Here is a 24007-nt window from a genome sequence, read left to right on the forward strand (position 1 = left end):
CCAAGGAGTAACTTTGGGGTCCGGCGAGCTGATTGAATGCGTTCGCCCTCCACAATGGGAGCACGGGACAGAAAGTTGCCCGCGGGTAAAGCGTGCGGAGAGAAATGAGAGGAGAGGGCGGTCCTTCCGCGACGAACTCGCTGCCGGTCTGTCACGAGTGCGTCTGTGTTTGCGAACCGGCGATTGAGATGGGCGCTCGAATCACGCAATTACGAGCTTTCGACGAGCCGTGCCACCGCCGCTACGGGGCTCGGACGCCGCGCGCGGGAGGGGAACAATTCATTTCAGGTCATGCGGTCGTGGTCGTTCGTACGCGCGCTTGCGTACACGTGCGTGAAGTGCGTCACTGCTGTAATCAGGCGAACACGTAGTTCACCGTGAAGAGACGAAAACGTGCGCGCACATAGTAAGGCAACTCCAAAATTGCCACCGATATTAAAGGGAGGTGCAGCTTGAGGAAGACGTGAAGCGATCCTCGGAGATTCATTTTTACCAATGTCGAATATTGAATTCGATCTTCTTTTTTTTTTGTATGGTCATGGGGGTAAAAACAGCGCATAAAACCATGACGGAAGAAACCAGAACGCACACCACGAAGCGCTGTGTTCTGCGCTGTATTTACCCTCATTACCATCTTAAAACAACTAGGCCAGCGATGCATGCTCCTTTTTTCAAATATGTCTTATTTTCTCAATGTGTTAGTGGGTTATGTTTCTGCCTTCCCTGGAAGAGGAAAGAATAAGCTCTCTTGAGCAAGGTTTCGGCTTCATACGAGGCATAGGAGAGTGTTATAAGATGGCCAACGTATATTTACACCTCATTAAAAACAGACTGCAAACAAGCTGAAAACTTTTATTTCCTTTTAGCCTGTTATTATGATAAATATTTAATTTCAAATAGCCTTATCAAGAATATGCCTGACTGGTTCCCTCAAAAATGCACAACCTAAATTAGTGCAAATTACTATAAGACCTCAATATCTGCATTCTGCACACCATTGCACATGTGCATGCGAAGTTTGACTGAAACTGAGTCACATTAGATGCACTAATGGTTTTTTTTTTTGCGTAGTGGCAGTGAAGACAATCTAAAATTGCAAAAAAAGGAAATAAAAACAAATTGGCGTTACTAAACAAGATAATTACCAACAAAGATTATCAGTTGGCACGAGTTTCGGCCAGATCGCAGACCAGCCTTTCGAGAATTGTAAGACTTGAAGAGAGAGAGAGAGGAAAGGGGAAAGGCAGGGAGGTTAACCAGAGAAAAAGATCCGGTTGGCTACCCTACGCTGGGGAGAGAGGGGAGGGGGAGGTAAAGTGGTTACAAAGTAGAGATAAGGAAAGGAAGGATCGTAGATACACAATCACAATCGGTCACTGTCACCGAAAACTGTCATCGCACAGCACAGAGACGCTTGCCGCACTATCAACATCTGTTCAGGCTACAGCCGCCTGTCCAATTCTGTCGCCCTCAAAAGCCGCAACAAGACTTGAAAATTCTCCTGCAGTGAAGGTGGTACCTTCAGAACATTGGTGAACTTCCTCCTCCAGGCGGGCTTACGTTGCTGCGCCACGACGACAAGACTTAGCTTCAGATGTCTGTTTTCTAGGCATTCTTTCGATTCTAATCTGGTCTCTCTGGTTGCTCAGAGCAATCAACTCCCAAGTTGGAAGGACGCCAGGCTGCCGTATAACCCCTCGAAAGCCTTTGGGGCCTTTCTTGAACTACAGTACTGCTGTAGAAGTGGCCATCTCGGCAACAGTGCATGAAAAGAATCTTGTTTTGGAGAACAGTGACAAAGTCTCGGTTTTGAGAGACAGCCACGCTTCGGGTTTTGCCCTGAACGTATATCAAGACAGCAACTTATTGTCCGTCGGCCTCTATGTGTAGAAAGAATGGTCTTTACAAGAACACTGGGGAAATTTGGAGAATGAGGTGGTGCCGCTTCCAGCCAGGATTAGTGCTTGCTTGTAGTTACACCGGGAATTAAGGGTCACCTTTTGGATTAAACTTGTCGGTGGGAGCGTCATGAGTGGAGAATAAGTGGAAAATGAACTCATTACAGCTACCATGCCTTGTTTAGAGTCTTTCTTCGCTGTATTCTGATTGAAAAAACGCCTCGGTTTTTTACGTACCAAAGCAGAATGTTGACGACTAAACTTGCAACCAAAAACCAAAAAGTTATTTTTTTTAAATACGATTTTAGGGCCCTGATCTCCCCAAAACGACAATATACGTAAGGGCTCCTTGAAGTGAATACGCGATCAAATGAAGACCGTCGCCTGTCACTTTTTTACCCATCTGAATATGGATACGGATACGAAGAACTTTATTAAAAGCATCCTGTGGAGCGCTGCCCCTTAGGGCGACACCTCGGGCCACTCCCACGTGGAGACATAGCCCCAACCTAACCACCGCATCGCAGGCTCTCTGGACAGTCCAAAGCTGACGATGGTATTCCGAGCTCTTGATGGCCGATTTCCACTTCTGTTCAGTGATCTCGATCCTTATCCTCTCGTAACGAGGAACACCGCCAGAGTGCGTGATCTAAATTGCATGTCCCCCCGCAGCTAGCACACTGTGAGCTAAAAACGTCCGGGAATAAACAGTGCATGAAGGCCACACTAGGATAAGAGCTAGTGCGAAGCATCCTAAAGGTTCTAGCCTGAGGTCTTGTGACCTTTTTATGGGGTGGAGGAAAGGTTCTTCTCTCCAGATAGAAATCTTTAGTGAATTCATTAAAGGTGAATAGAGTGTTCCGGAACTCTTGGACATTGGATTCTGACAAAGCACCTCCTCCCGGGCGGAGAATTTGTACGCGCACTTAGTAGTGGGCAATGCCATTGACGTTGGTAAGCAAGTCCAGATTTAGGCACAGGTGTGCCGGAACCATGTGATCGTATGTGGAGTGATTGCCGTGATGTGTTTGCCCGCGTGAGGTTGTTGGACCCATTGGATAGATGTATCGTTTCAGTTGACTTTCTTTTTCTTTCTATTGTTTATGAGAGGCTGTCAAAAATTATGCAGTTATTAGATATATCTAATGCTAATAGCTGAACTTATAAATGGGGCCTAAGCCCTTCCCGTCCCCTCCCGGCCCACCCGCTTGCGCACGCACGCGCACTTACAGAAGGTGCTATGCCATAAATTTATTTCCTCATAGGCATCTGGAACCTTCCAGGAACGTATCGTGGCGCACAAAACTCCAGTGTCTTGTTACAAAAATATTAGCCAATCGTGCTCCCCCTTCCCTTCCCTGATCCCCTAATGACAGCACCAATAACCATAGCTATACTGAGATCCTGCAACGGAGATAGTTGCAAAGGACAGAAAAACGCACATGGAGGCTTGTAATAACAGCTCAAGAAGCGGCGACTGAAGTGTGATCTTAGTGTTACTGCTAGCGCAAGGAACACAGATATCGCAGCGAGAGACGCGCCCGTATTGTGGGAATGTTCAAGAAGTTTAGCCGAAGTCGACTGTACGTACTTTTGTTTTTTGTTTTTGTTTTTCTTTTTTTTTTTTTTTGCTTTCCGCGGGGTATCAAGAAAACTGTGTGCGCCATCCGTGCAGCACAAACTGCAGAAAGCGCTTCCATTATGTTCGCCGACTCGGCACGTGCCATTTTCCTTCCTCAGTTCCACAGCGCCGCCTTTCGTATGCAAAGGAAGACGAAAAAAATCGAAACTCATGAAAAGCACACCGCATTCCTTTCTTCCCACGAGCGTCGCTCCTGTTCCCTGGCTTACGTGGCATGCACGCAACCGCCTCTGCATACGGGTGTTTGTTTCCGCGGTTTCTCTTTCTCTTTCTTTTTTTTTATGGCGCTCACAATTTTGCCTTTCGAGTCGTCTTCCAAATTCAACGCGGTGGTGGAGAAGTCGCAACGCTTCTGGCGAAGCCTCGCTTTTTGGCCTGCAGGCGAAGACATCGGCAAAAAAACGAAACAGCCACGAGTAGAAATTGTACAACAACAAAGACCAAAAGAGAACGAAAAGTAATACAGCTTCTAAGACCCACTGTGTGCGACCGAATGTTAGTTTTCGGGCGGAAAAAATGTGGGGAGCAATGTTGGCTGTCGGGAACCGCAAATATAAGTACGCGAAACGCTTTTAACTCGCAACGGCGCATTCTCTCCCTCGCTTCGAGACCAAGTTCATAACAGGAAGAGCTTGGGCTCTTTTAATGTGGACGCATCGCCGACTCGGTCGGCGACCGCCACCACCGTTGGCGACTGGCGGCGGTCTTTTGTGCGCGCGCATCTTGTGCGGGTGCACCAGATCTCTTCTTCTCGACCGGCTCGCCCTGTCACCGAAACGGGCCTGCGTTTGAAGAATAGCGCGATAAAACTGGGGGGGAAAAAAGTGCAAGGTGTGGCAACAACCAGGGCTTTCCATTTCCCTATGCGACTTGGTTACAGCTGAATCATTCCGCTGCGATTTATATTGGTGCTTCCACTAAAGCACAAAGGAGAAGAGAAGGGAGAGACCTAGAAAAAGCAAGAGTCGCGGCAGGAGAAAGAAGACACCTGATAGTAAATGGTAGGATCCTTTTGTAGCACAATCGCCTATCTTTATTGTGTACTAGTGCAACTTAGCGTTTTCGTTGTTGCTGCGCCTTAATTTAACGATACGATTTTGCCTCAACTCTCTGACCTACTTCTCTTTTCTGTTTCATTTTTTTTCTTTTGTTATCTTATTTTTGGCAAGCGTCCACGCATAAGATTTTTTCCGAGCTTTGCTTGAAGAAACCCAAAACCCATTCCCGTTCCAAGTTTTCTATCGAAACTTTCCTGGACACAAAGAACGCTGCCTGTGCCGGAATTTGCTTAGAATCGGCCAAGAGGATAGGCACAGACTCTGGATGATATAAAGGTGAATGCCCGCTTATTGCCGAATATTTTTATGCTTCGTCTATCCAGTACTACAATCATAAACGGGCTAAGGATTTGGTGAGGCAAGCTATCAGCAATGGTGTATCACTATAACGTATCTCCTTAGCGTAGGAAACTTCTTTGTAGGTAACCCAGTAAACAATACCAAAACAGAAAAATATTGGAAATAGGAGAATGCTCTTGGCAAATGAGCCATATGAAGCGCACTGCAAGAAATTTTAGCTCTTGTAAATGTGTAACTTCCCAGCTCCAGCGTCTATAGTGTGGAACTGTGGCGTTTTCTTAAATAAAACATGCTGGATTGTTATTTTGCTTTTAAACTTCAATATATTCATCATTATTTAAAAGCAGTGTATCGAGTGTCTTTCATCTACGTGCCCGACGGAAAGTTTTCCGTTAGCCGTGTGCTCCAGCAAGAAACCCTGAAGTTGCTGTTTACTCTTGGGAGGTTAGCATGCATGACGCTTGTGTGAGTAGGGAGATCTGTACCATGCAGCCTGCATCTAATGTATTGGTGTTAGTGCTGATAGTTACATGTGAGATCAGCCTGGCAGTCTAGGCAGGTAATTTCCTCGCCTAAGCATCTCCTTCCAGGTAACGAAGACGCGTCATCATTAGTCCGTAAAATGAGTCTCTGCATCAAACGTCACCATACCTCCTTGCTCACTATTTTACAGACGAAAGCAACTATTCTGCGCGTGTGTGAGGGCACTCGTTTTTATGCTGTCCCATATTTGGGGATTCGTCGAGCTTTTATTGTTCATAAAGTGGTTCACTGCCAAAAGCGTCTGCTGTTTCGCTAACAGTGACATCAAAAACATCACAGACTCACTTGGCGTCTTGAAACAAGAAGGCAGTAGAGCGCCAAATGGCTGAAGAAAAAAAAATGAATGAAACTCATAATGGGAACAGACCAACTGGACTAGGATCAAGTTAAACATGTATAATAAGCGAATTCTAAATGTTCCCTTCATCATACATTTGAAAGTATGCGTGCTGAATATGAAACAACATGGCTAAACATAGATCTACAAAAACTGCAACTTCTGATCGTGGCCCTATGATATTTGATATTTGGTAGTATCGATATTTATCATATTGAGAGGTTCCTCACTTCGTTAATTAATGAAAATGCCGTTCCTTTTTTTCCCCTCCATTCTTGCACTTCTAAATTACAGTGAAACGCCATATATAACCTCCGTCGAAATACTGTGCCCTGTGTGCTACGTCCTGTGGTTGCGCCCTCGCACTGTTTCGTGCAGTAGCTGATGCAACCGCTCTGCCGCGGAGAATTTTGTAAAATAAGAAGGAAGATCTGCGCAACACCAAATAACGAATCGCTTTTCAATGCATTCACGCCGTTTCTCAAGTACTTCTCGTGGACCACGTACGGTCGCTGCCTTCGGATTGTAGCAATCACACGGCTGCGACGTTCGTCGCGAAAACGTATGTACCGGTGCCGTGGAAAACACGAGCTTTCATTGCTGCATCGGAAAGCTGGCCGGTAAGTCCCTCCAGCGACGTAGAGCTGGGCGGTTATTCTACTCTTGCCTTCTCGGATGTCCCCTGGCCGCAAGAGCAGAGCGGCTCGGAGCAGGAGGTGCCGCTGCTAAGGCCTTCCTTGTTCTATTATTAAGGACCGTCGAGCGGCATGCTTTTGGAGCCGCGCGATAAATTATTCGGTGGTTTCACCTAAGACATCGCGAAAAAGTCCTGGAGCCTAGCCATCAGGAAGGACTGCAGAAAGGAAGAAATAATATGAGACGGAAACGGCCAATAACTTCGTCAGAAGCGTGGGACGCGGGAAAGAAGAAAACCTGGCGAGCGGTAATGCTGTCATCTTATGCTTACAGAAAGGAACCTCGCGTGAGTACAAACATGAACCTAATTTTTCTGTCATTTTACGAACGAAGCGGAGACAGACCAAGTAGACCGCATATGAATATTTTATCGTGGATAGAGTTCCGTACGCGGAATTAAACTACGGTAGAATTGCGAGCACGCAGGCCGGTTAGCTTTATAGCTGGTACGTTTTTTATAGGTTACAGTTTTGTAGTGACAACTATAGGAGTTAAAAGTTTTCAACGCGTTAACCGTTTATAGCCACGTTGAGTGAAAATAGGTGTATCTTACTGCTCAGGATGACCGGCTGTTTGGTTGCGTGAATTCTGGGAAAGTTAACTTTAAAAATATTGCCTTTTGACCTTCCCACTTTTTCTCCGTCTCCTAAATACGCCTACCTTACTGGTCGTGACAGTATGAGAGCTAATTAACTGCGCAGCGAATAGAATATACTATTCACAGCACGGCCAGCTGTCGCCTAAAGAAAAAAATTGTCTTGCCAAAGTGTTTTTCAGTCGTCAATAAAGAATTTCATATGGCATCGTAGACCGCAACGTGTGGGACCTACTGAGGTTCATTATTGCTCTTTCAGATATCTGACCTCATGGCGACAACATAAACAGTGCGTCATGTTCCCCACGTTCATTTGAAAAAATAAAAAAACGGGAGACATCGCCGTTTGACCGGCCGTAATTTGAATAATACAATAAGTGAGAGGCCACCGTAGAATTAATGATTGCAGAGACGCCTACGTGGATCAGCTTTATTGGGCAAAGTACTAGAAAAACTAGTGGAAAAACCTGCAGAGCTTCTTTCATTAAACATACCGGCCATATCCTAGCCACTCTGCTGCACTGCATGCTTAAGAAATCAGGCTGTTATGTTACTCTATTCACGTATTGGATGGGCGAACTTGCAAGGCGAGCGTGTTCGGTACGATTATGCATTATTACTGCATGCGACGGTGTGTTTTTACTAAACACTGACTCGAAAGTTGGTGTATGCTTTTACCTCATTTCCCTTCAATCACGAAAAGCCGTCTATTAAGAAAAATAAATGCATGCATTATGATAATATTATAGTCGTTCTCCAGGAAAATGAATAAATGAAAGCTTGCGCAGTCCACCGCCGTCTGAGACAATTGGGTTTAAGTGAAGCCGCCTGTTATATCAACACCTATTCACGCATACACACGCACTCTGAATGTATTTCGCTTACTTTGTGTTCATTCTCTTATCCATTAAATTGCCCCAGTAGTAGACAAGACGAGACACAAAATCACGGCTGCGTGACTACCTCCAGGGTTCTGTTCCATGTGCACATGTCATGCTGATCTAAACCACCTTTGTTGGGAGTGCCCCCTCTACATCCCACCAAGGCTTTGTGTCCTGGGCACCATACAGCGGGGACCCTGGCCTTCTTCTCACCGAACTTGGGCTTGCCCGGATACCACGTCTCCGGACCATGCCATCGAGCTCTGGCGAGCACTGCTGCTGTTCCTTCAGGACCCTGCAGCACCACCCGTCGGCGATCGGCTCCGCGACAGCCACAAGCGTCATGCCGCCCCCACTTAGCTGCCTCCAGGACGTTCGTTAATAAAACGGAGGCAGCCTTACCCTTCCCCTTTTCCAATAACACCCCTCCTCTTTCCACCGCAGCGTCTTCGACGCATTTTAATGTGGAATAAACGTGGTTTCATTCATTCATTCATTCGGCTGCGTGACCCGTGTGGGACAGAACCCATGGGAATTCAGGCGTTGCCCTTCTTTCTCACGCTCAAGCTTACAGCTTTGGCTGACTCCTGCCGCGTGCCGCGCACGCGACCAACACGTGACTGCCTCCTCTCGGAGTTAATTCAACATTCGCTCACTACGAGCCCGACTTGCCGACGTGTGAAGTCCTCGTGGCTGAGCTGCTGTCATCGGTTTCGGAACGCTCGGTGCAGCTGTCACTCAAATGGGGGCGCTGTTCCACAGATGGATGCATTTCACTTGCAGATTGCACCCGGCGCACAATGCACATCGAATCCATGTGCAGCAGCTGAGTAGCGTTATCGAGTTGAAAAAGCTCCACACGCTTTTTGGTTTACGTCGCATTTTCGACTAAAGCACCACAACGGTCATTAAAATGCGAGCTGAGCCTAGCGCCAAGAGAAACTACTGCCATTATATTTCTTCAAACCATCAGGAAAATCAGCCGATGGGCTTCCAGAGCATTTACTTATCTTCCAAGCTTTGTCGTTTGTCAGTTGTTGTCTTCAAATCAGGAGTAACGGGAACGTGCAATGCTTCAAAGAGAGTTGTACTTAGCCGCAAAAAAAAAAGAAAAGTTACTGCAATGACAAATAGAAGGGTACTTGACTAGCTCAGTGTCCTTCTCTGAAGGGAATTTCAGAAGGGTATTCTTAACAAGAGATTCGGCTGGACTACATAATTTCTTTAACTGCGGAACAGACATGCGTCTGGCTGAATCCTATAACAGAGGGGTCAAATGAAACAGTGTATGTGCTACGCGAGACATGCTATCGCTGTCAAAGCATCGCCCTTCGGAATAACGGCCCCGTTTTTTTTTCGGTTTATTACCGCCAGCTTGAATTTATAGAATACCTTTTAAAGAAGGAGCCACTTGAACGACGCTGCTCGTTACTTACTGCAGAAAATATTTTCTGCAAGGAAGCTTACCCCAGTTGTAATGATTTACTTACATATCCTCTTACAGATCTTGAGAAAAGCGCGTCGTCGTTCTTCTACAATGAGAAACATTACCCCGGAAGATACCTGGAGTGCGCGTAGTAAACGACGCCTATCTTCATCGGTCTCTCCCCCCTCCGCCCACCCCCCACTCTTTCCTTTTTTTTTTTTTGTACCCTCCTTGGTACTCTAAAATATAGGACAGAATCCGACGCCCAGAAAAGAACAAAATAGAACGAAGGAATGCACAAATTTCCATCAGGCTGTATCCGACGATGAGCGTTGACAAATCCCTTTGTACTCGGGTTACAGGAAACATGATACAAACTGCGGGGATTTCACGCAGAGCGCCCTAGGGGAAATGGGGAAACACAAAGAGCAGGGCGCAGCGGGGGAGACTACGGAAGAGAGCACGGAGCGTCGCGCTTGGCCGTTCACGAAAAATTTATAGGCACTAGAGAGAAAGGACAGCGGGAGAGCGAGAAAGGGAAAACGAGGAAGAGCTTCATTTTCACCCCATGTCTTTGCTTTCGCCGACGCGTACGGGCCTCCGGTGCTGCCCTCTTCCTGATGCTCACTTTAAAGTTGAGATGCCTCTTCCGAGCTTAGCACCTTCGTATGAAACAATCTTAAGAGCGTTTTATTTCCGACGTTAAGGGATTACGGCAATATTTTTGCGATCAATAAACCTCTGTACCACACGCAAGTCAAGAATAGAATCCAACGGTAAAATGCTCGGTTTCTGTTGGCCACATCACTTTATGGTTCACACTTATGATTCTCGCTGCGATATCTGTGTTCCTTGCGCTAGTAGTAATACTAAGATCACACTTCTGTCGATTCTTGAGCTGTTATTACAAGCCTCCGTGTGCGGTTTACAAATCATTTTTATTTTGTGTTGAAGTTGGGGCTCAAAGATCCTGTGCGAGACTTCAGATGGCGTGCCTCTAATGTGTTACCCGTCATTCCTTTCCTTTTCTTTTTTGTTATATGAACCGAGTTCTGCTGCTACCAAGGAAAGGCATTCGACCACATGGGAGCCGGAGATATTGCTAACATGATTGCCCACGCTACAAAACTAGTTGTGTTTTCAGCAACAGTATGGAGGTGGTTTGAGAGGGTGATCTCAGTTGCTTTCGGCTGCTTCGCTAGAGTTCCAGCAATAAAAAAAACTCTTGACGTCTGTTCTGTTTTCTCTTCCACTGTTACGATGATGTGAAACTTACGACGGAACACCACTAACTGTCTTTATGCGATCTGATGCATATCATTGCCTGATTAAAACGTTAACATTCGGTCAACTGAATTACCATTACGCGATGATGTGGTTTCAAGATGCAATCTTCATTTACCTAGTCGGTGTTCTTTCTTTACAGTTTTCATTAACCAAATCACTTGAGCAGCTGTTTTATGGCACCTAGATATTATTAACCATGCACTGCTCCTCCTTCTATAATTACCCGCCCCTTATATAGCGGCTGTGGTCTTGCGCTGCTAAGCAAATCCCGCTGCAGCAGCCGCATTTCCATGGGGCGAAATGCAAAAACGCCCGTGTAAAGTTCCTTGGTGGCTAAAATTAATCCAGAGTCTCCCAGTACGGCGTGCTTCATAATCAAATCGTGGCTTTGGCCTGTAAAACCCAATGATTCAATTCCTTCTACGATTGTTATCACAGTGAAAAAGATACCAGTAATAGAATGCGTAGCTACACTAGTAGGAAGAACTGGGACCCTATAACGTAAAACTATCCCAATATGCTTTTATTCCAATCTCCTGACGTCAAGTTTACGCAATCGCTGACGCAAACATCGGGCCGTGACCCGCAGTGTTACCTGGACAGCCCTATCAAATGCTCTCCTCGTTTATATGAGGTCAGTTTTGTTTGCTTTCAAAAAGAATAACATTGCCCACATTGAGCGGTTTTCCTTATCTAATTGGTTGAAGGTAAGGAGCACGCTCAAATGGAGAGGGATTGGATGGGGCAGAGCCAGTGCACTGAATATAGACAACCGGATAAAAAGGGAGGTGCCGGCGCCTGCGATTGGTCCGCTTTCCCTTACTTCGATTGTGGTGGCCTATCTAAAATCGCGGCGGCGTGCAAGGGAGAGATAAGAATGCTGCTAAAGGGGATCCTCAGAAAAGAAGAGTTGGCAGAGCGAGGTCGTATACGTGCCGAAAGGGCTCGATAACGTTATACGGCCAGGGAGCAACTTTTGTTATACGCAAAAAAAAAAAACCATGCTCTCCGGCAGGTGCGAGTAGCCAGTGCCTGAGCAATCGGCGGCAGCCATCTTATATTCCTTTCGAAACGGGGCAGTCTCCAGCTGTTCAGAAAAAAAGTTCCAGTTTTGTTCGGCGTATTAATGCATCATTAATGCGTGCGCGTCACTTTGATGCTATGAGTTTTCGCGGTTTTTTGTCGTCGAGTGACAGACAGGTGAAGTGGGTGAGGCCTGAAACCTTTTGATAAATAGCAGAAGGTCAATAACGAAAATGCGTCGAATCACAAATAATTATTTTTAATTTCTTCGGTCAAATCATGCATAATCAGTGTGTACACGTCATGCCAGATTGGGAGCTATTGCGGTTTTCGTGACATCGCATGGCGGACAGGCGAAGTTTGGGTGGTCCAAAAAAGATTTTGACAATTCGCTGAGAGCTGATTGCAGAATTGGAATAGAAAAGTTTGGAATAGCTTTACATAAGTGCCCTTGCAATGAATCGGTGAGCCAGCTGCTTCCTCTGGAAATGTAAAAATAAATAAACTGCTTGATATAACTGACAATAAACACCACCGATTTCATCAGCAAGTCGTGCGTTTGGAAAGCGGAAAGCGGATCTTCTACTTGTTCTTCATCAATCAATATTATAGTTTCATTCATTCGTTCAGTTTGATTTAGCTTTGTGACAACCTACACCAAAGCAGCTATAGTTATCATGATCGAGTTTCTATAATCTAAACGTGCAAAGGGCGCGGATAGCAGAACTGTTCCTTCATTCTTTTTTTTTTTTTTTGCGAACGCGCTTACCGCTCATCATTTAATTTTCTCTTTCGCCCGTAGCCCATTCTTGAGATATGAGCTGCGGCTCCTCCCCTGCGATCTTTCTGTTGCCCGCCGCTCCTCTCCCTCTTGCAGGCGCCCGACCCCTCCCCCCAAAGTTCCACCCCGCGATCCAGCCATCGCGTCGGATTAATCAACGTTCTCGTTCATTCGCCATCGCCACCGCACACGCTCTGAGTCACTGCGCCTCCCCGGAGATTCGGCGGCGACTGGCGGGGAGATTTCTTTCGAGTGTGCCGCCTGCTGCGTCCGAGCGTCGCTCACTTTTAGAAGCCCAGCCGAGGCGGGGACGGGGTTGTGTCTCAAAGCGAATAAGCGGCGACATCAATGGTTTGTGCCGCACGTCCGTCTGGGCAAAAGTTGCGTCGGGCATTACGTACACGTGCCCAAATTCAGGCTTCTTTGTCCCTTCCCTCTGTGTTTGCGTATCGCCTCTCCGCCCCATCCTCCCGGTTTCTTTTTTCTTTCCTCTCCGTTTCGTTTGTTTGTGCCATCCTTCCGACCTCTATAGTTAGCCATGTGTGTTCCCTTTCCGGATGCCAGCAGATGCAAGTTGTGAAGGAAACAAGTTGTAGTCTTTGTTATCTTGTTAAGCCGCCAATCACGCTTGATGAACCAAAGATGCGCATCTGAGTCCACAACTATACATGTACTGCATACGTTGTGTCCAAAGTACATAACGCCAACAGGATCATTGCATGCCGCGTTGATCTTTCTAGGCGGCGTTCCAATTTAACTTTGACCAAAATGTAATTTTCTCTGCTCAAGTTCTTGAAGTATACGGGTCTACATACTAGGCTTTGAGAACGCTGCCTGCTATCGTGGATTCTGTACCCTGGGCTTTGCGTCATTTTTGCTCCCCTCCTCTCTCTTTCTATGTCCTTACCCCCTCAAACCGTGTCGGGTAACCAAGCAGAACTGCCTCCGGTTAACTTCCTTGCCATTTTATGCAACATTTCTCTTTTGAACACCCCATTTCTTTGAACGTGATGCCACATAGTACTGAAATACCTACATTAAAACTGCAGAAGAAACCAGAAGTCTCCAGAAGATTCTGTGTAAGTAATATTTAGTTATCAACATTAACTACACTATTAGTAGTTACACAGCGTAGCGCTCACTGTAATAAACTAGTTGAAGCGAAAGGTTATGTATCACTGTGGGTTTAACTCTGTCAGTGTTTCGTTTACGTGTTTCTACTGCGTTCTGAAATGTGCAGGCTAGGCACCGCAATGCTCCTTGGCAACGAACACTCAGAAGATCGTCTCGCGTTATTCCCAATCAGAACATGATCGATTACCATACGTGCGATCAGCACTGCTCACTCTTTTTTGATAAATGGGAAGTACTCACAACATTGAGTTCAGCATATCTGTGCAGGGTTTTACGAGGTACAAGCAAGTGAGCGCATATAGGGCCTCCTCACGACAACGCGCGACAGTGGTTAACGTTTCGTTAGGGCTATGCCTTTTTATTAAAAAGCCCAACAACAAGCACAAGAAAAGAAAACAATAACATTCATCAAACTTTATGGAACTGAATTGGATAACGTGTACATTCTATATAGATTGCTTGTAGATGACCCTGGGTCTACTTATAGAGTTCTTGTTTGCGTATCATCACCATCGCCATCAGCCTATTTGTTTATGTCCACTGGAGGACGAAGATTTCTACCTGCGAGCTACAATTACCCCTGTCTTGCGCTAGATGATTCCAATTTGCGCCTGAAAATTTTCTAATTTCATCACCTCACCTAATATTCTGTCATCCTCGACTGCACTTCCCTTACTTTGGCACCCATTCTGTAACTCTAATGGTCCACCAGTTATCTACCCTATGCATTACATGGCCAGCCCAGCTCCATTTTTTTTTCTCTTAATGTCAACTAGAATATCGGCTATCCCCGTTCGCTCTCCGATCCACACACCTTTCTTCCTGCACCTTAACGTCACGCCTAACATACTTTTTTTCATTCCATCGCTTTTTGCGTGGTCCTTAACTTGTTCTCAAGCTTCGTTGTCAGTCTCCAAGTTTCTGCCCCATATGCTAGCACCGGTAGAAAGCAATGACTGTACACTTTTCTTTTCAATGGTAACGGTAAACTCCCACTCAGGATTTGGTAATGCCTGCTGTACGCGCTGCAACCTATTTTTGATTCTTCTGTAAATTTCCTTCTCGTGATTAGGGTGCCCTGTGAGTAATTGACCTACATAAAAATGCTCCTGCATCGACTCTAGAGGCTCATTGACGATCAAGAATTATTGTTCCCTTGCTAGGCTATTGAGCATTACCTTTGTCTTCTGCATATTAATCTTCAACCCTACTTTTACACTCTCTATGTTAAGGTCCTCAATCATTTGTTGTCGTCTGCATTGTTGCTGAATAGAACAATGTCACCGGCAAACCGAAGGTTGCTGAGATATTTGCCATCGATCATTACTCCTAAGCCTTCCCAGTTTAATAGCTTGAATACTTCTTCCAAGCACGCAGTGAATAGCATTGGAGAAATTGCGTCGCCCTGTCTGACCCCTTTCTTTATAGATAACTCCCTGCTTTTCTTGTGTAGAATTAAGGTAGCTGTAGAACCTCAGTAGATATTATCCAAGCTATCCACGTAAGCGTTCTGTACTCTTCGATTACGTAATGCCTCTATGACAGCTGGTATCTCCACTGAATCGAATGCCTTTTCGTAATCTATGAAAGCCATATAAAGATGCTTATTGTACTCTGCGGATTTCTCGATTACCTGAATAATGACATAGACGTGATCCATTGTAGAGTATCGCTTCCTCAAGCCAGCCTGTTCCCTTGGTTGACTAAAGTCAAGTGTTGCCCCCATTCTGTTACAAATTATCTTGGTGAATACTTTATGCAGTACTGAAAGCAAGCTAATGAGGCTATATAGTTATTCAATTGTTTACCTTCCCACTTCTTAGGAATTACTATAATGTTGGCATTGTTACACCTCTCCGCTATACTTGAACTCGTGAGACATTACGCATAACGGACATGATAACACGATATCTCCTCCATCTTTCGACTAAATCGACTGTTACTAATGCGTGGGCATCCTTTGGCGAGTACTCCAGCAAGATCTGTCTGTCACATGAAAGGTGTAATGCGTTGTATCGGCGCAAAAATACGTAATTTGAAAAGTTAACCCATTCAACCATTATAGCAGTGTAAGTGCAGATTATTTGTGAATTATAAGTGATAAGGAACAATTGAAACCGAAAAAGAAAGTTGATCAGAGAGAATACCCATGTGATAAGATTCATGCATACCCACAGGGACACATAGGGCTTCATAGAAAATGCATGGGAAAGGCTATCGTAGGAGTGGACCAACAGAAATTTTGGGGTGGGTAAACATGAAGTTAGGGGTTAGCCAACTTGAAATTTGGGTATGGGCAAACTGAAATTTGGGGTTGGGCCAACTTAATATTTGAGGGTAGCCCAACTCAAATTTGGAGGTATGCTGACACATCTCCAGTGGAGTTTCTGCATACTTTTCTCTCTTCTCCTGCCGCTTTTCCTTGCATCATGTCTTGCAAGGCCCTCCTAACTTTATCGCTAGTTATAGACGCAGCCTATGTATATTATTCATCACTAATAAAGGGAAAATGAGACAGCCACCCAATCGCAGCAATTGCTACATAGGAAACCCACACGGGTTCCTCGAAAGAAAAGCCCTGCAGTTGAAGGAAAATTCTATCGTCCTGCTCCGGGACTCAAACTCAGGACCAACGCCTTTCCGGGGCTCCCGCTCTAGCATCTGAGCTAACCAGGCGGCTAGCAGATGGTACGACGAAGTCGAACTTATCAACAACTCCAAGCAAAGGCAAGAGTTTGACGTAATATTTTTGCAAAAACCCGCAAGGTGCAGAGAAGTAATTAATCAAGGGAGAATGAGACACCCACCCAATGATTTTTCCTTTATTAATTACTTCTCTCCGCCTTGCGGGTTTCCGCAGGACGATCACGTCATATTCATCGCTACTTCGAATGAAGGTAGACTGTATAGGTCATTATAAGTTTATTCTGTTCCTTTTACTATATCAGAAATTGCTGGTGACATTACCTTGTTTGTCTGTCAGTGCATACATGTTGTCTTGTCCTATGCCTATAAGTGGTGGTGGCGTGGAGTAGAGGTATGTCTGTATGTGTTCACCTAGTGGACTTGTCCCGTTCGTCTGCTGCTGAAGGGCTGATCGGCTGAGGCTGTCTGTCTCCTTCTGACGCGTACCCCAGCCCAGCCAGCCAGAACTTCAGCAGCAGAAGAAATGGACATGTACACTAGGTGGACACAGCGCTGCAGACGAGTAGCGCTTGCGCTGTGGGTCCGAAGCCCACGCCAGCACTTTGTTTCCGTGCATGGTATCGGCGGACGCGCCCGCCGCATGCCTGGTCGCCGGCGTGAGGCACGTCCCGTGCGGCACTCCACTTTCCTCCTCACCCTTTCGAAATACTATCCTCCTCAGTTATCCTCCTCACACGCTCTTCACTCGCCATATTCCGCGTTCGTTCTTTCATCCTTCACTGTGATCATTCGCTCAGTTACACCGAGGGACGCCGACGACGACGACGCTCAACGTAAGAACTGGCGCCTAAGATCTGCTCTCTAAAATGAGCTATGAACTAGGCGCAGCATCCTTAGAAACCCACTTAGCCACTCTTATCAAGAGCAGTAGCCCAACGAGCCCTTTTGTCGACATGTTGGCTGAAGCAACACTCCTTCTCGACAACACCTCATCACTCCAAGTCCACATCATCCTGTGAAATTCTGTCTTGTTTGGATTGGTAACCCTTGTGAAACACATAGTCACCACTCCTCACATTAATGGGCCAGCGTTAGTCACTTACGCCATGGGAGCAATGGAACTCAAGTTGGGCAGAAGGTGATCGTTTCTCCAGAAAAAAATGCACTCTTTCAAACACAGTCTCGCAAAGAGAATAAGTTCTTCGAACCATGACACTCAATATTGTCACGTGGTGGTGACGTTGAATAACACAGTAGCAATACCATGAACGACAAAACGAACTTTTATTGGGCGAACCTGTGCCCACAAAACAGGCTACACTTATAGCACAACGATAGCGACGAACACGGTCGGCGATCGTCGAAAATCTGATCATCGGGTCGAGCGCATTGGCTTTTATACAGCAGTCGTCGAATGTTCCAGACTAATCACTTGGACCCGCATGTCTTCCACAAAATTCTACACCATTCGCGTCACGCGATGAAATCAGATAACATACGGTTCGGCGACAACAGACAGCGGATAGAAACATCGATAACTTTCCAGAAACTTCGGATACATGCAGGCGCGTTCCGCGCTGTGCGTTAACATTGGTTAGGCGGCGAAACGTGTTCCCCGATAAAGACAAGTACACGTGTCAATATACTATCTGCTGTTTCAACATAGAGTAATTGCCAAAAAGAGGCTCTTGTCAAAAAATTACAGTCAGGAGGGAAGGAAACAATAAAAACCAGCACAGCCAGCCCCCGCTCGCATTAGGTCCAAAAAGCAGGGCAACAACTCTACACAACACGAATGATCCATTTGGCGGAGCACGTGCCGTGTCTGATGCCCGACTCGTTCTGCCGGTACCGTAAGTTACTGCTTGCCTGCTTATTCTTGCATTTCCAATGGATAGTACCCGAATGGGGAAGAACGGACGTGTAGGGAGGCAGGGAAGGGGGTATCTTCTGTTCCCAGGTTGCGCAACGAAATTACACGTTGCCCTAGATGATGTCATCTGTGAGCCTAACGCTCATCGATTTCTTCCGTCTCCCGTTTCCACTACTTTGACGAAGGTTTCCCCATAGGATATCGCATGTGATGCCATTCAGGGTATCTTGTACATAACGACCATTCTCCCTTCGCAAAGGGTGAAAATCTAACGAAATTAAACTAACGGGTGTAAGTAGCGCGTTCATGGCTGAAAGGCCTTTGTTTCGCACCTTTGGCAAAGAAAAAAATAGTTTTGAAGCCTGAAACTCGGATCCGCTGTTACGTCACGATGGCTGCTCAGCCTGCAAATGTTCCGAGATAAATCGTGCATGTGCGCTATGCCGATTTCGTCGTTGTTTGAGCAGCGTTCACGAAGCTTAAGCTTCCTTTCCCATCACTTGACAAATCAGGGTCAAATGATGCAATGTGCGCCGTATATCTTTCCATAGCCTTGTCACTTTCTTCGATTTGATACAGCGTACTGCTCAAGTGAGCGTACGGTGGCGCTAGTAGCGGACGGTCGCGATGGCCGCCAATGAAGGGGACGATCGGCTAGGCGTGAGCTAGTGATGTTTTGAGGCAACAACAACAAGAACGCTCCAGGCAACGAAGCAGGACGATGGCCTCCGGCTCTGCTGGCCACCGCCACCGCTCTTGTTAAAAGGCAGACGGTCTGCATCTACTGGCCCCATAAAAACTGTACAATACAACAAAGAATTGAAGTGTGTGGTCTAAGGCAGGTTCCAATCAATGCAAACAGAATGCTGATTTCCAAAGAAACGCATTCCGTTGCATGAATTTCTTGCAGTTGCGGATCATTGCGACTCTGCTTTAAATCGGCATACACACATTGTTCCATCAGCGTAGCTGCAAGGAATGAAGCTATATATACCGAAAGCTCGCAGGTGCGTGCTAGTTTGTACATTTGTTTTACTTTCTTCCCCACATTTCTTGTCTGGAATGCTGTACAAGCTTAACTCTGTCATAGCAATACAAAGCCGACATTTCAGATATAATACATTTAACGACGCGGCCTTCCAAGCTCCCACACGATCCTGACGCATGAAAACTTCGGCCATGTTTAGCACCCATCAACGCCGATGATTGCATGCAAACTGCAGCAACGCTTGAAGGGACGACCTGTATAAAAATAAATTCTCAAGCAAAAATACATTTAAACGTGCTCAGGGGTTGGTCGGTGGGTTCGTACATGTAGTGATGTACTTATTCCAATCTAAAAAGTATGCCTCCCTTGCAGTCATTCAAACTTTATAACATTGAAAGCTCACACTACACCCGACGTATGGCTTAGCCACAGACAGGTCTGTGTGTAACTCACACGCTTGCCTGAAGGGAAAAAAAAACAAGAAAGTGAAACACCCCACACACGGATCGCGGCGTTCCAGAAGCATTAGGAGAATAAAAATGCACAGAGCGTCAAGAGACGATGCACGCATGGACGCCACAGAAGCGGGGGATGATGGATCGAAAATTTCTCGCCTGCTTTATGAAAGTCGCGCGCACATGCCGTAGCGAAAGCTGGCTGAATTGAAAGAGGAAGACAAAGAAATGAGAAAGGATGTCGTGGGGAAGTACAGAGGGGTCCGACAGGGGAGGAACGGTGGAGCCATCTGGTGATTTTGGGGTGCACGATATCACCCAACCCCTCAAAGTGAAACCGACTGTGGAAAGAGGGGACACAGAGTCCTGGCCACGGAGGATTCACAGCCGAAACGGAGCGGGACGGCCAGTGTAGGAACTGTTGGGCAGATTACGTATTGGCCGCGCGGTGGCCTCTTTAATGGTTAAGATATCGTTGCACAAAAGGATGTGTCCCTTTTATTTTCAGCAGCCTTTTCTCCTTCTCTGCGCTCTCAGGTTATCACCGCGTTTTTTTTTTTACGGACGCATCGGTAAAAGCAGCGACGCTCAAGGCGCTGCTTTAATTTAATTACTTGCTTCAAATAAAATGTTATAAAAAGCTATACACTCCTGTTTATAATTCTGGGGTCTTGCGTGCCAGAATGACGATATGGTTGTGAGGCATGCCATAGTGTGGACTCCGGATTAATTTTAACCACCTTGGGGGTTTTTAACGTGCACCCAATGCACGGCACACAGACGTTCTTGAATTTCTCCCTCATATAGATGCGGCCGCCGTAGTCGCGATTTGATGCCCCGACCTTGTGCATAGCAGCGCAACGCCATATCCGCTAAGCCACCACGGTGGGTAAATCTATACATTCTTACTAAATAAGTATGTTCCTCTTAGGCAGGTGGAGTCTGAGAGGTCTATCCATGTACGTAGCTTGAATTCCACAACATGCATTACTATGTCATATAGAAAGGTAGTTGCCCACATCACAAATGAAGGGTAAGGACTTTCCTAATCGTCAGTATTCTCTCTGTACTATCGTACAATTCAAATTACGTTTTAAATATTATAGCAAACATTTTTAGTTCTTACATATTATAATTTTTGACACACCGAACCTTTACCCTTTAACAAACTGCGCTTCCTATGACCGCTGTGTTATTGTGCAGTTCCCCGTAGTGGCTGAATGCAATTATATGAAGAAGACGAAGGCAACCAAACCAAACAAATAAATATTAATCTCACCGGTTCTTTATTTTTTTAGTGTGTAAATTTATCTTTCTTTACCCACGCTCCGCTATGCAATATTTTTTTATAATTGTAATAAAAACACATGTGAAACCACCTGCTTCTTGGGCAATCCCCCGTAGTGGGTCGAGCCATATCCGTAGGCATCAAACCTAACCAAACCAAACAAATGCTGCTATCATAGTAAATGAGTTCACAGCCGAAGGAATCGCTCAATTCTGCCCTCTTTTCTCAGCGTCCTTGGCTACAAATCGATTTTTTCTGTGCAGGAATTAAGTAATAGAGTTGAACGCCACTATCGTGCATCCCGCAGTCTGGGTGCCCGTTCTCTCACTGGTCATAAAGCGACATGAAGCATTTCTTTCCTTTCTCTCTCTCTCTCTTCTTTTTCTGGCACCAGAACTCCGGTAATGACACAACCAGACTAGATGCGCGAGCTTGCACCTATACAGTACAGCCGTACAGTTGTTTGGGAGCAAACGAAGTTCACTTTGCATAACGCCTCGCGCTGCGTCATGAGCGATCAGCGCACGCCACGCAGTCCCGGCCCGTATTACCGTGTGGTGCCGCCAGACTAGCGCAAACCACACGTCGGCGGGGCTCGGCAAGTCCCCCTTCGGCGATGGGTGACAGCTGCGCCGTGATCGCGGTAGCGATCTCACCAGCCTGCACTCGCAAATGGATCGCTTGCGTGAGCGCCGGTGGGTTTCCCGTGCACTCCCAGGGTGATGTTGCCCTTTGCTGTCGGCTCATTACAGTGTAATAACGGAAACACTGTGGGACAGGAAGAGCACGTGAGCTTGAAATTACACGTCAGAACAGCTTTTGTCGTTACGTGCTCTGAACTATAGTACTCTAACTCTTCAAGCGCTTACTTACGCCGCACTGTGGTAAGTAATGCCTAAAAAGAAAAACAGCGAACTTCAGCCTAAGCCTTTTTGAGACCACTGCAGGAAGAAGGCCTCTTCCAGTTTTTCCAGTCACACTTGTCCCAAGCCAGCGGCTGTTTTAACTTGTGCCACGGAAATAGTGCGCGTTAAGGAAGCCTCGAAATATTTTTTTTCGTTATTCTCAGGCGTTCTCGCGTTAAAATTCTTCGCAGTACTTTATCTTAATGTTTTGTCAGCAAGCGTTCTTTGTGGTACCTGCTGCTTATTTGAATTAAGCAGTCTCAGTAATGCGTTGTAGACCTTTAGTATAAAATACGATGTGCTCTTTATAGACCGAAGTATTGCGGTTCTCCTTAATATAAAAGCTTCCGCTAAGCGACAAGAACTGAGCAATCTAAAGGCTCGATTGTCTCCTCTGCAAATTGATGTTTAAAACATCGGCTGCCACGAGTACAATGACTCTCACTAACGTTCCGAGAGTTAGGTTCTAAAATACTCTATATAAAAACCAACAGGAATGGACGGGGAGACAGCCGTAGCGGTAGCTCAATAGGTAGAGCACAACACACGTTACGCGGATGTGAGTTCAGCTCCCACCGGCGGCAAGTCATCTTTCCCTCCCCATTTCATTCCATTTACCTCTAACAAGCATATGATGCTGGTCACAATGTCAAAAACACAATCGCAATACAGTAAATTTTCCACGCGCTTTCCTTGGCTTCACTGCATTTCAGCATTATAAAGCTTCCGCTCGGTATGTGACTTTAGCCTTTCTTTACCAACGCTACATTCGCTATAAGGCGCCCTCTAAAATACAGGTGTCGTACGGAGGCTCGCGCACACCTCTATATAGAAAACCTTTGAGAGTGACAATAAGAAAATGGAAAGGCAATGAGATTAAACATGTTCCACCTGATTTGCTATCCTACACTGGGGGAAGGAGAAGAGGGCAATGAGAAAAAAAAGGAAAGGAAGAAGGAACTGAAGAAATGATACGCGTGCAGACACAACAGCGTTCACCGCGTAATCAAAGGTCGTCGCAAAGCTCAGTCGTCTTCAAAAAGTACAGCAGTGCTCTAGCGTGTCGCAGCGCGGATGACGGCGTAGTCCATGGCACCAATACTTGTTTTTTGATTTTCGTGACCACTCTGTCATCCAGATGGCTTAAAGCACAGTGTCTGCTGTTGTTAAAAGGAGGGCAGTATATGATGACAAGTTCTATGGTCTCGTCGCAGTCAACAGCACCGCCCGAGGCAATGTCCATCATGTCGATATGGTAACAGCAGGTGTGAGTAGAAGCGATGCCCAACCGCCAACGACACAGAAAAGCTGCTTAGCGTCAAGACAGACCAGGCGGTAGGCGAAGGCACGATGAAGTATCGAGAGTTACAGCAGCGAGTTGGCACATTCCGCTGAATTCCAATGTTCTAATGCACCTGTTCGTGGGCGGAACATGCTGCTTCGTCGGCTCTTTAGTTTGCCGACAAAAGGCCTGAAAGCAAAACTGCCACTGATAGAAAACCTTGATCATCTGCGAATTTTTAACGCACTCCCAAAGCGCTGGCACACGGTTCTCCTCACATTGCGCTCCCATTTAAAGGGACACTAAAGCGAAACAGTAAATCAGTTTAGACTAATGAAGCATTGTTTGAGAACCCTGCCGGCAGTCATTTAAAAAAATAGTTTGATTACTAGATGAGAAAATGGAGGTCCAAGTATCAGTATTTGAATTTCGTGCCGAAACCCCAGAGTCGGTACGTCAGCGTGACGTCAGGGGTTCCAAAGTATGTTTTGGCATTTGGGCCTCGTTGGCTGAGTAAAGGTTCCAGAAACTTGCCATGTTTAATATTTGGTTTCTTTAGAACACAATGTACTCAATCTGTACCACTATATATAGTTAGTAGGCCCTAGAAGATGGCATTAAAATCCAGGGCGTCACAGCCCCCAGGTGCGGGAACTTAAGTAAGCGTCACCACCCGTATTTCGTTCTTGCGCTTTTTCTGGCTTACCAAACGTCTTATCGTTGTAAGAGTGGTGTTTTTGGTGTTGTAAAACGGTAATTTACTGATGCAGATGAAATAATTTTTCACTTTACTCTCCCTTTAAACGTAGGCCGCCGGAGCCAATCAACTTCCAGAATGCTGCAGGTAATGCTGCGCTGACAATTTCATTTCCTTATTAGAGTTCTACCTGAACTCAACCGCCATTTCGTTTGAAGGAAAGTTTTATGTGCAGAAGAAAGGGATATGCATTGGTTCTTCTGTAGCTCCTG

At 46.0% G+C, this 24007-nt stretch overlaps 1 protein-coding gene across 7 annotated transcripts in view; it reads right to left on the reverse strand.

Annotated features, from left to right (window-relative positions):
* Window positions 1-24007, reverse strand: part of LOC135909324 (lachesin-like) — a 441203-nt gene that overhangs the window by 216035 nt on the left and 201161 nt on the right. For 4 of the 7 annotated variants that reach the window (XM_065441270.1, XM_065441264.1, XM_070531662.1 and 1 more), the window contains one exon: window positions 5727-5766. The exons of 2 other annotated variants lie outside the window; for them this stretch is intronic. In XM_065441270.1, the coding sequence (XP_065297342.1) occupies window positions 5727-5766 (40 nt within the window). Of the gene's footprint in view, window positions 1-5726; window positions 5767-8163; window positions 8218-24007 lie in introns of those variants that run through there. One more of the 7 variants, XM_070531663.1, reaches the window with a different exon arrangement.

The sequence above is a fragment of the Dermacentor albipictus genome, chromosome 1 (genome assembly GCF_038994185.2).
Source record: "Dermacentor albipictus isolate Rhodes 1998 colony chromosome 1, USDA_Dalb.pri_finalv2, whole genome shotgun sequence".
Lineage (NCBI taxonomy): Eukaryota > Metazoa > Arthropoda > Arachnida > Ixodida > Ixodidae > Dermacentor > Dermacentor albipictus.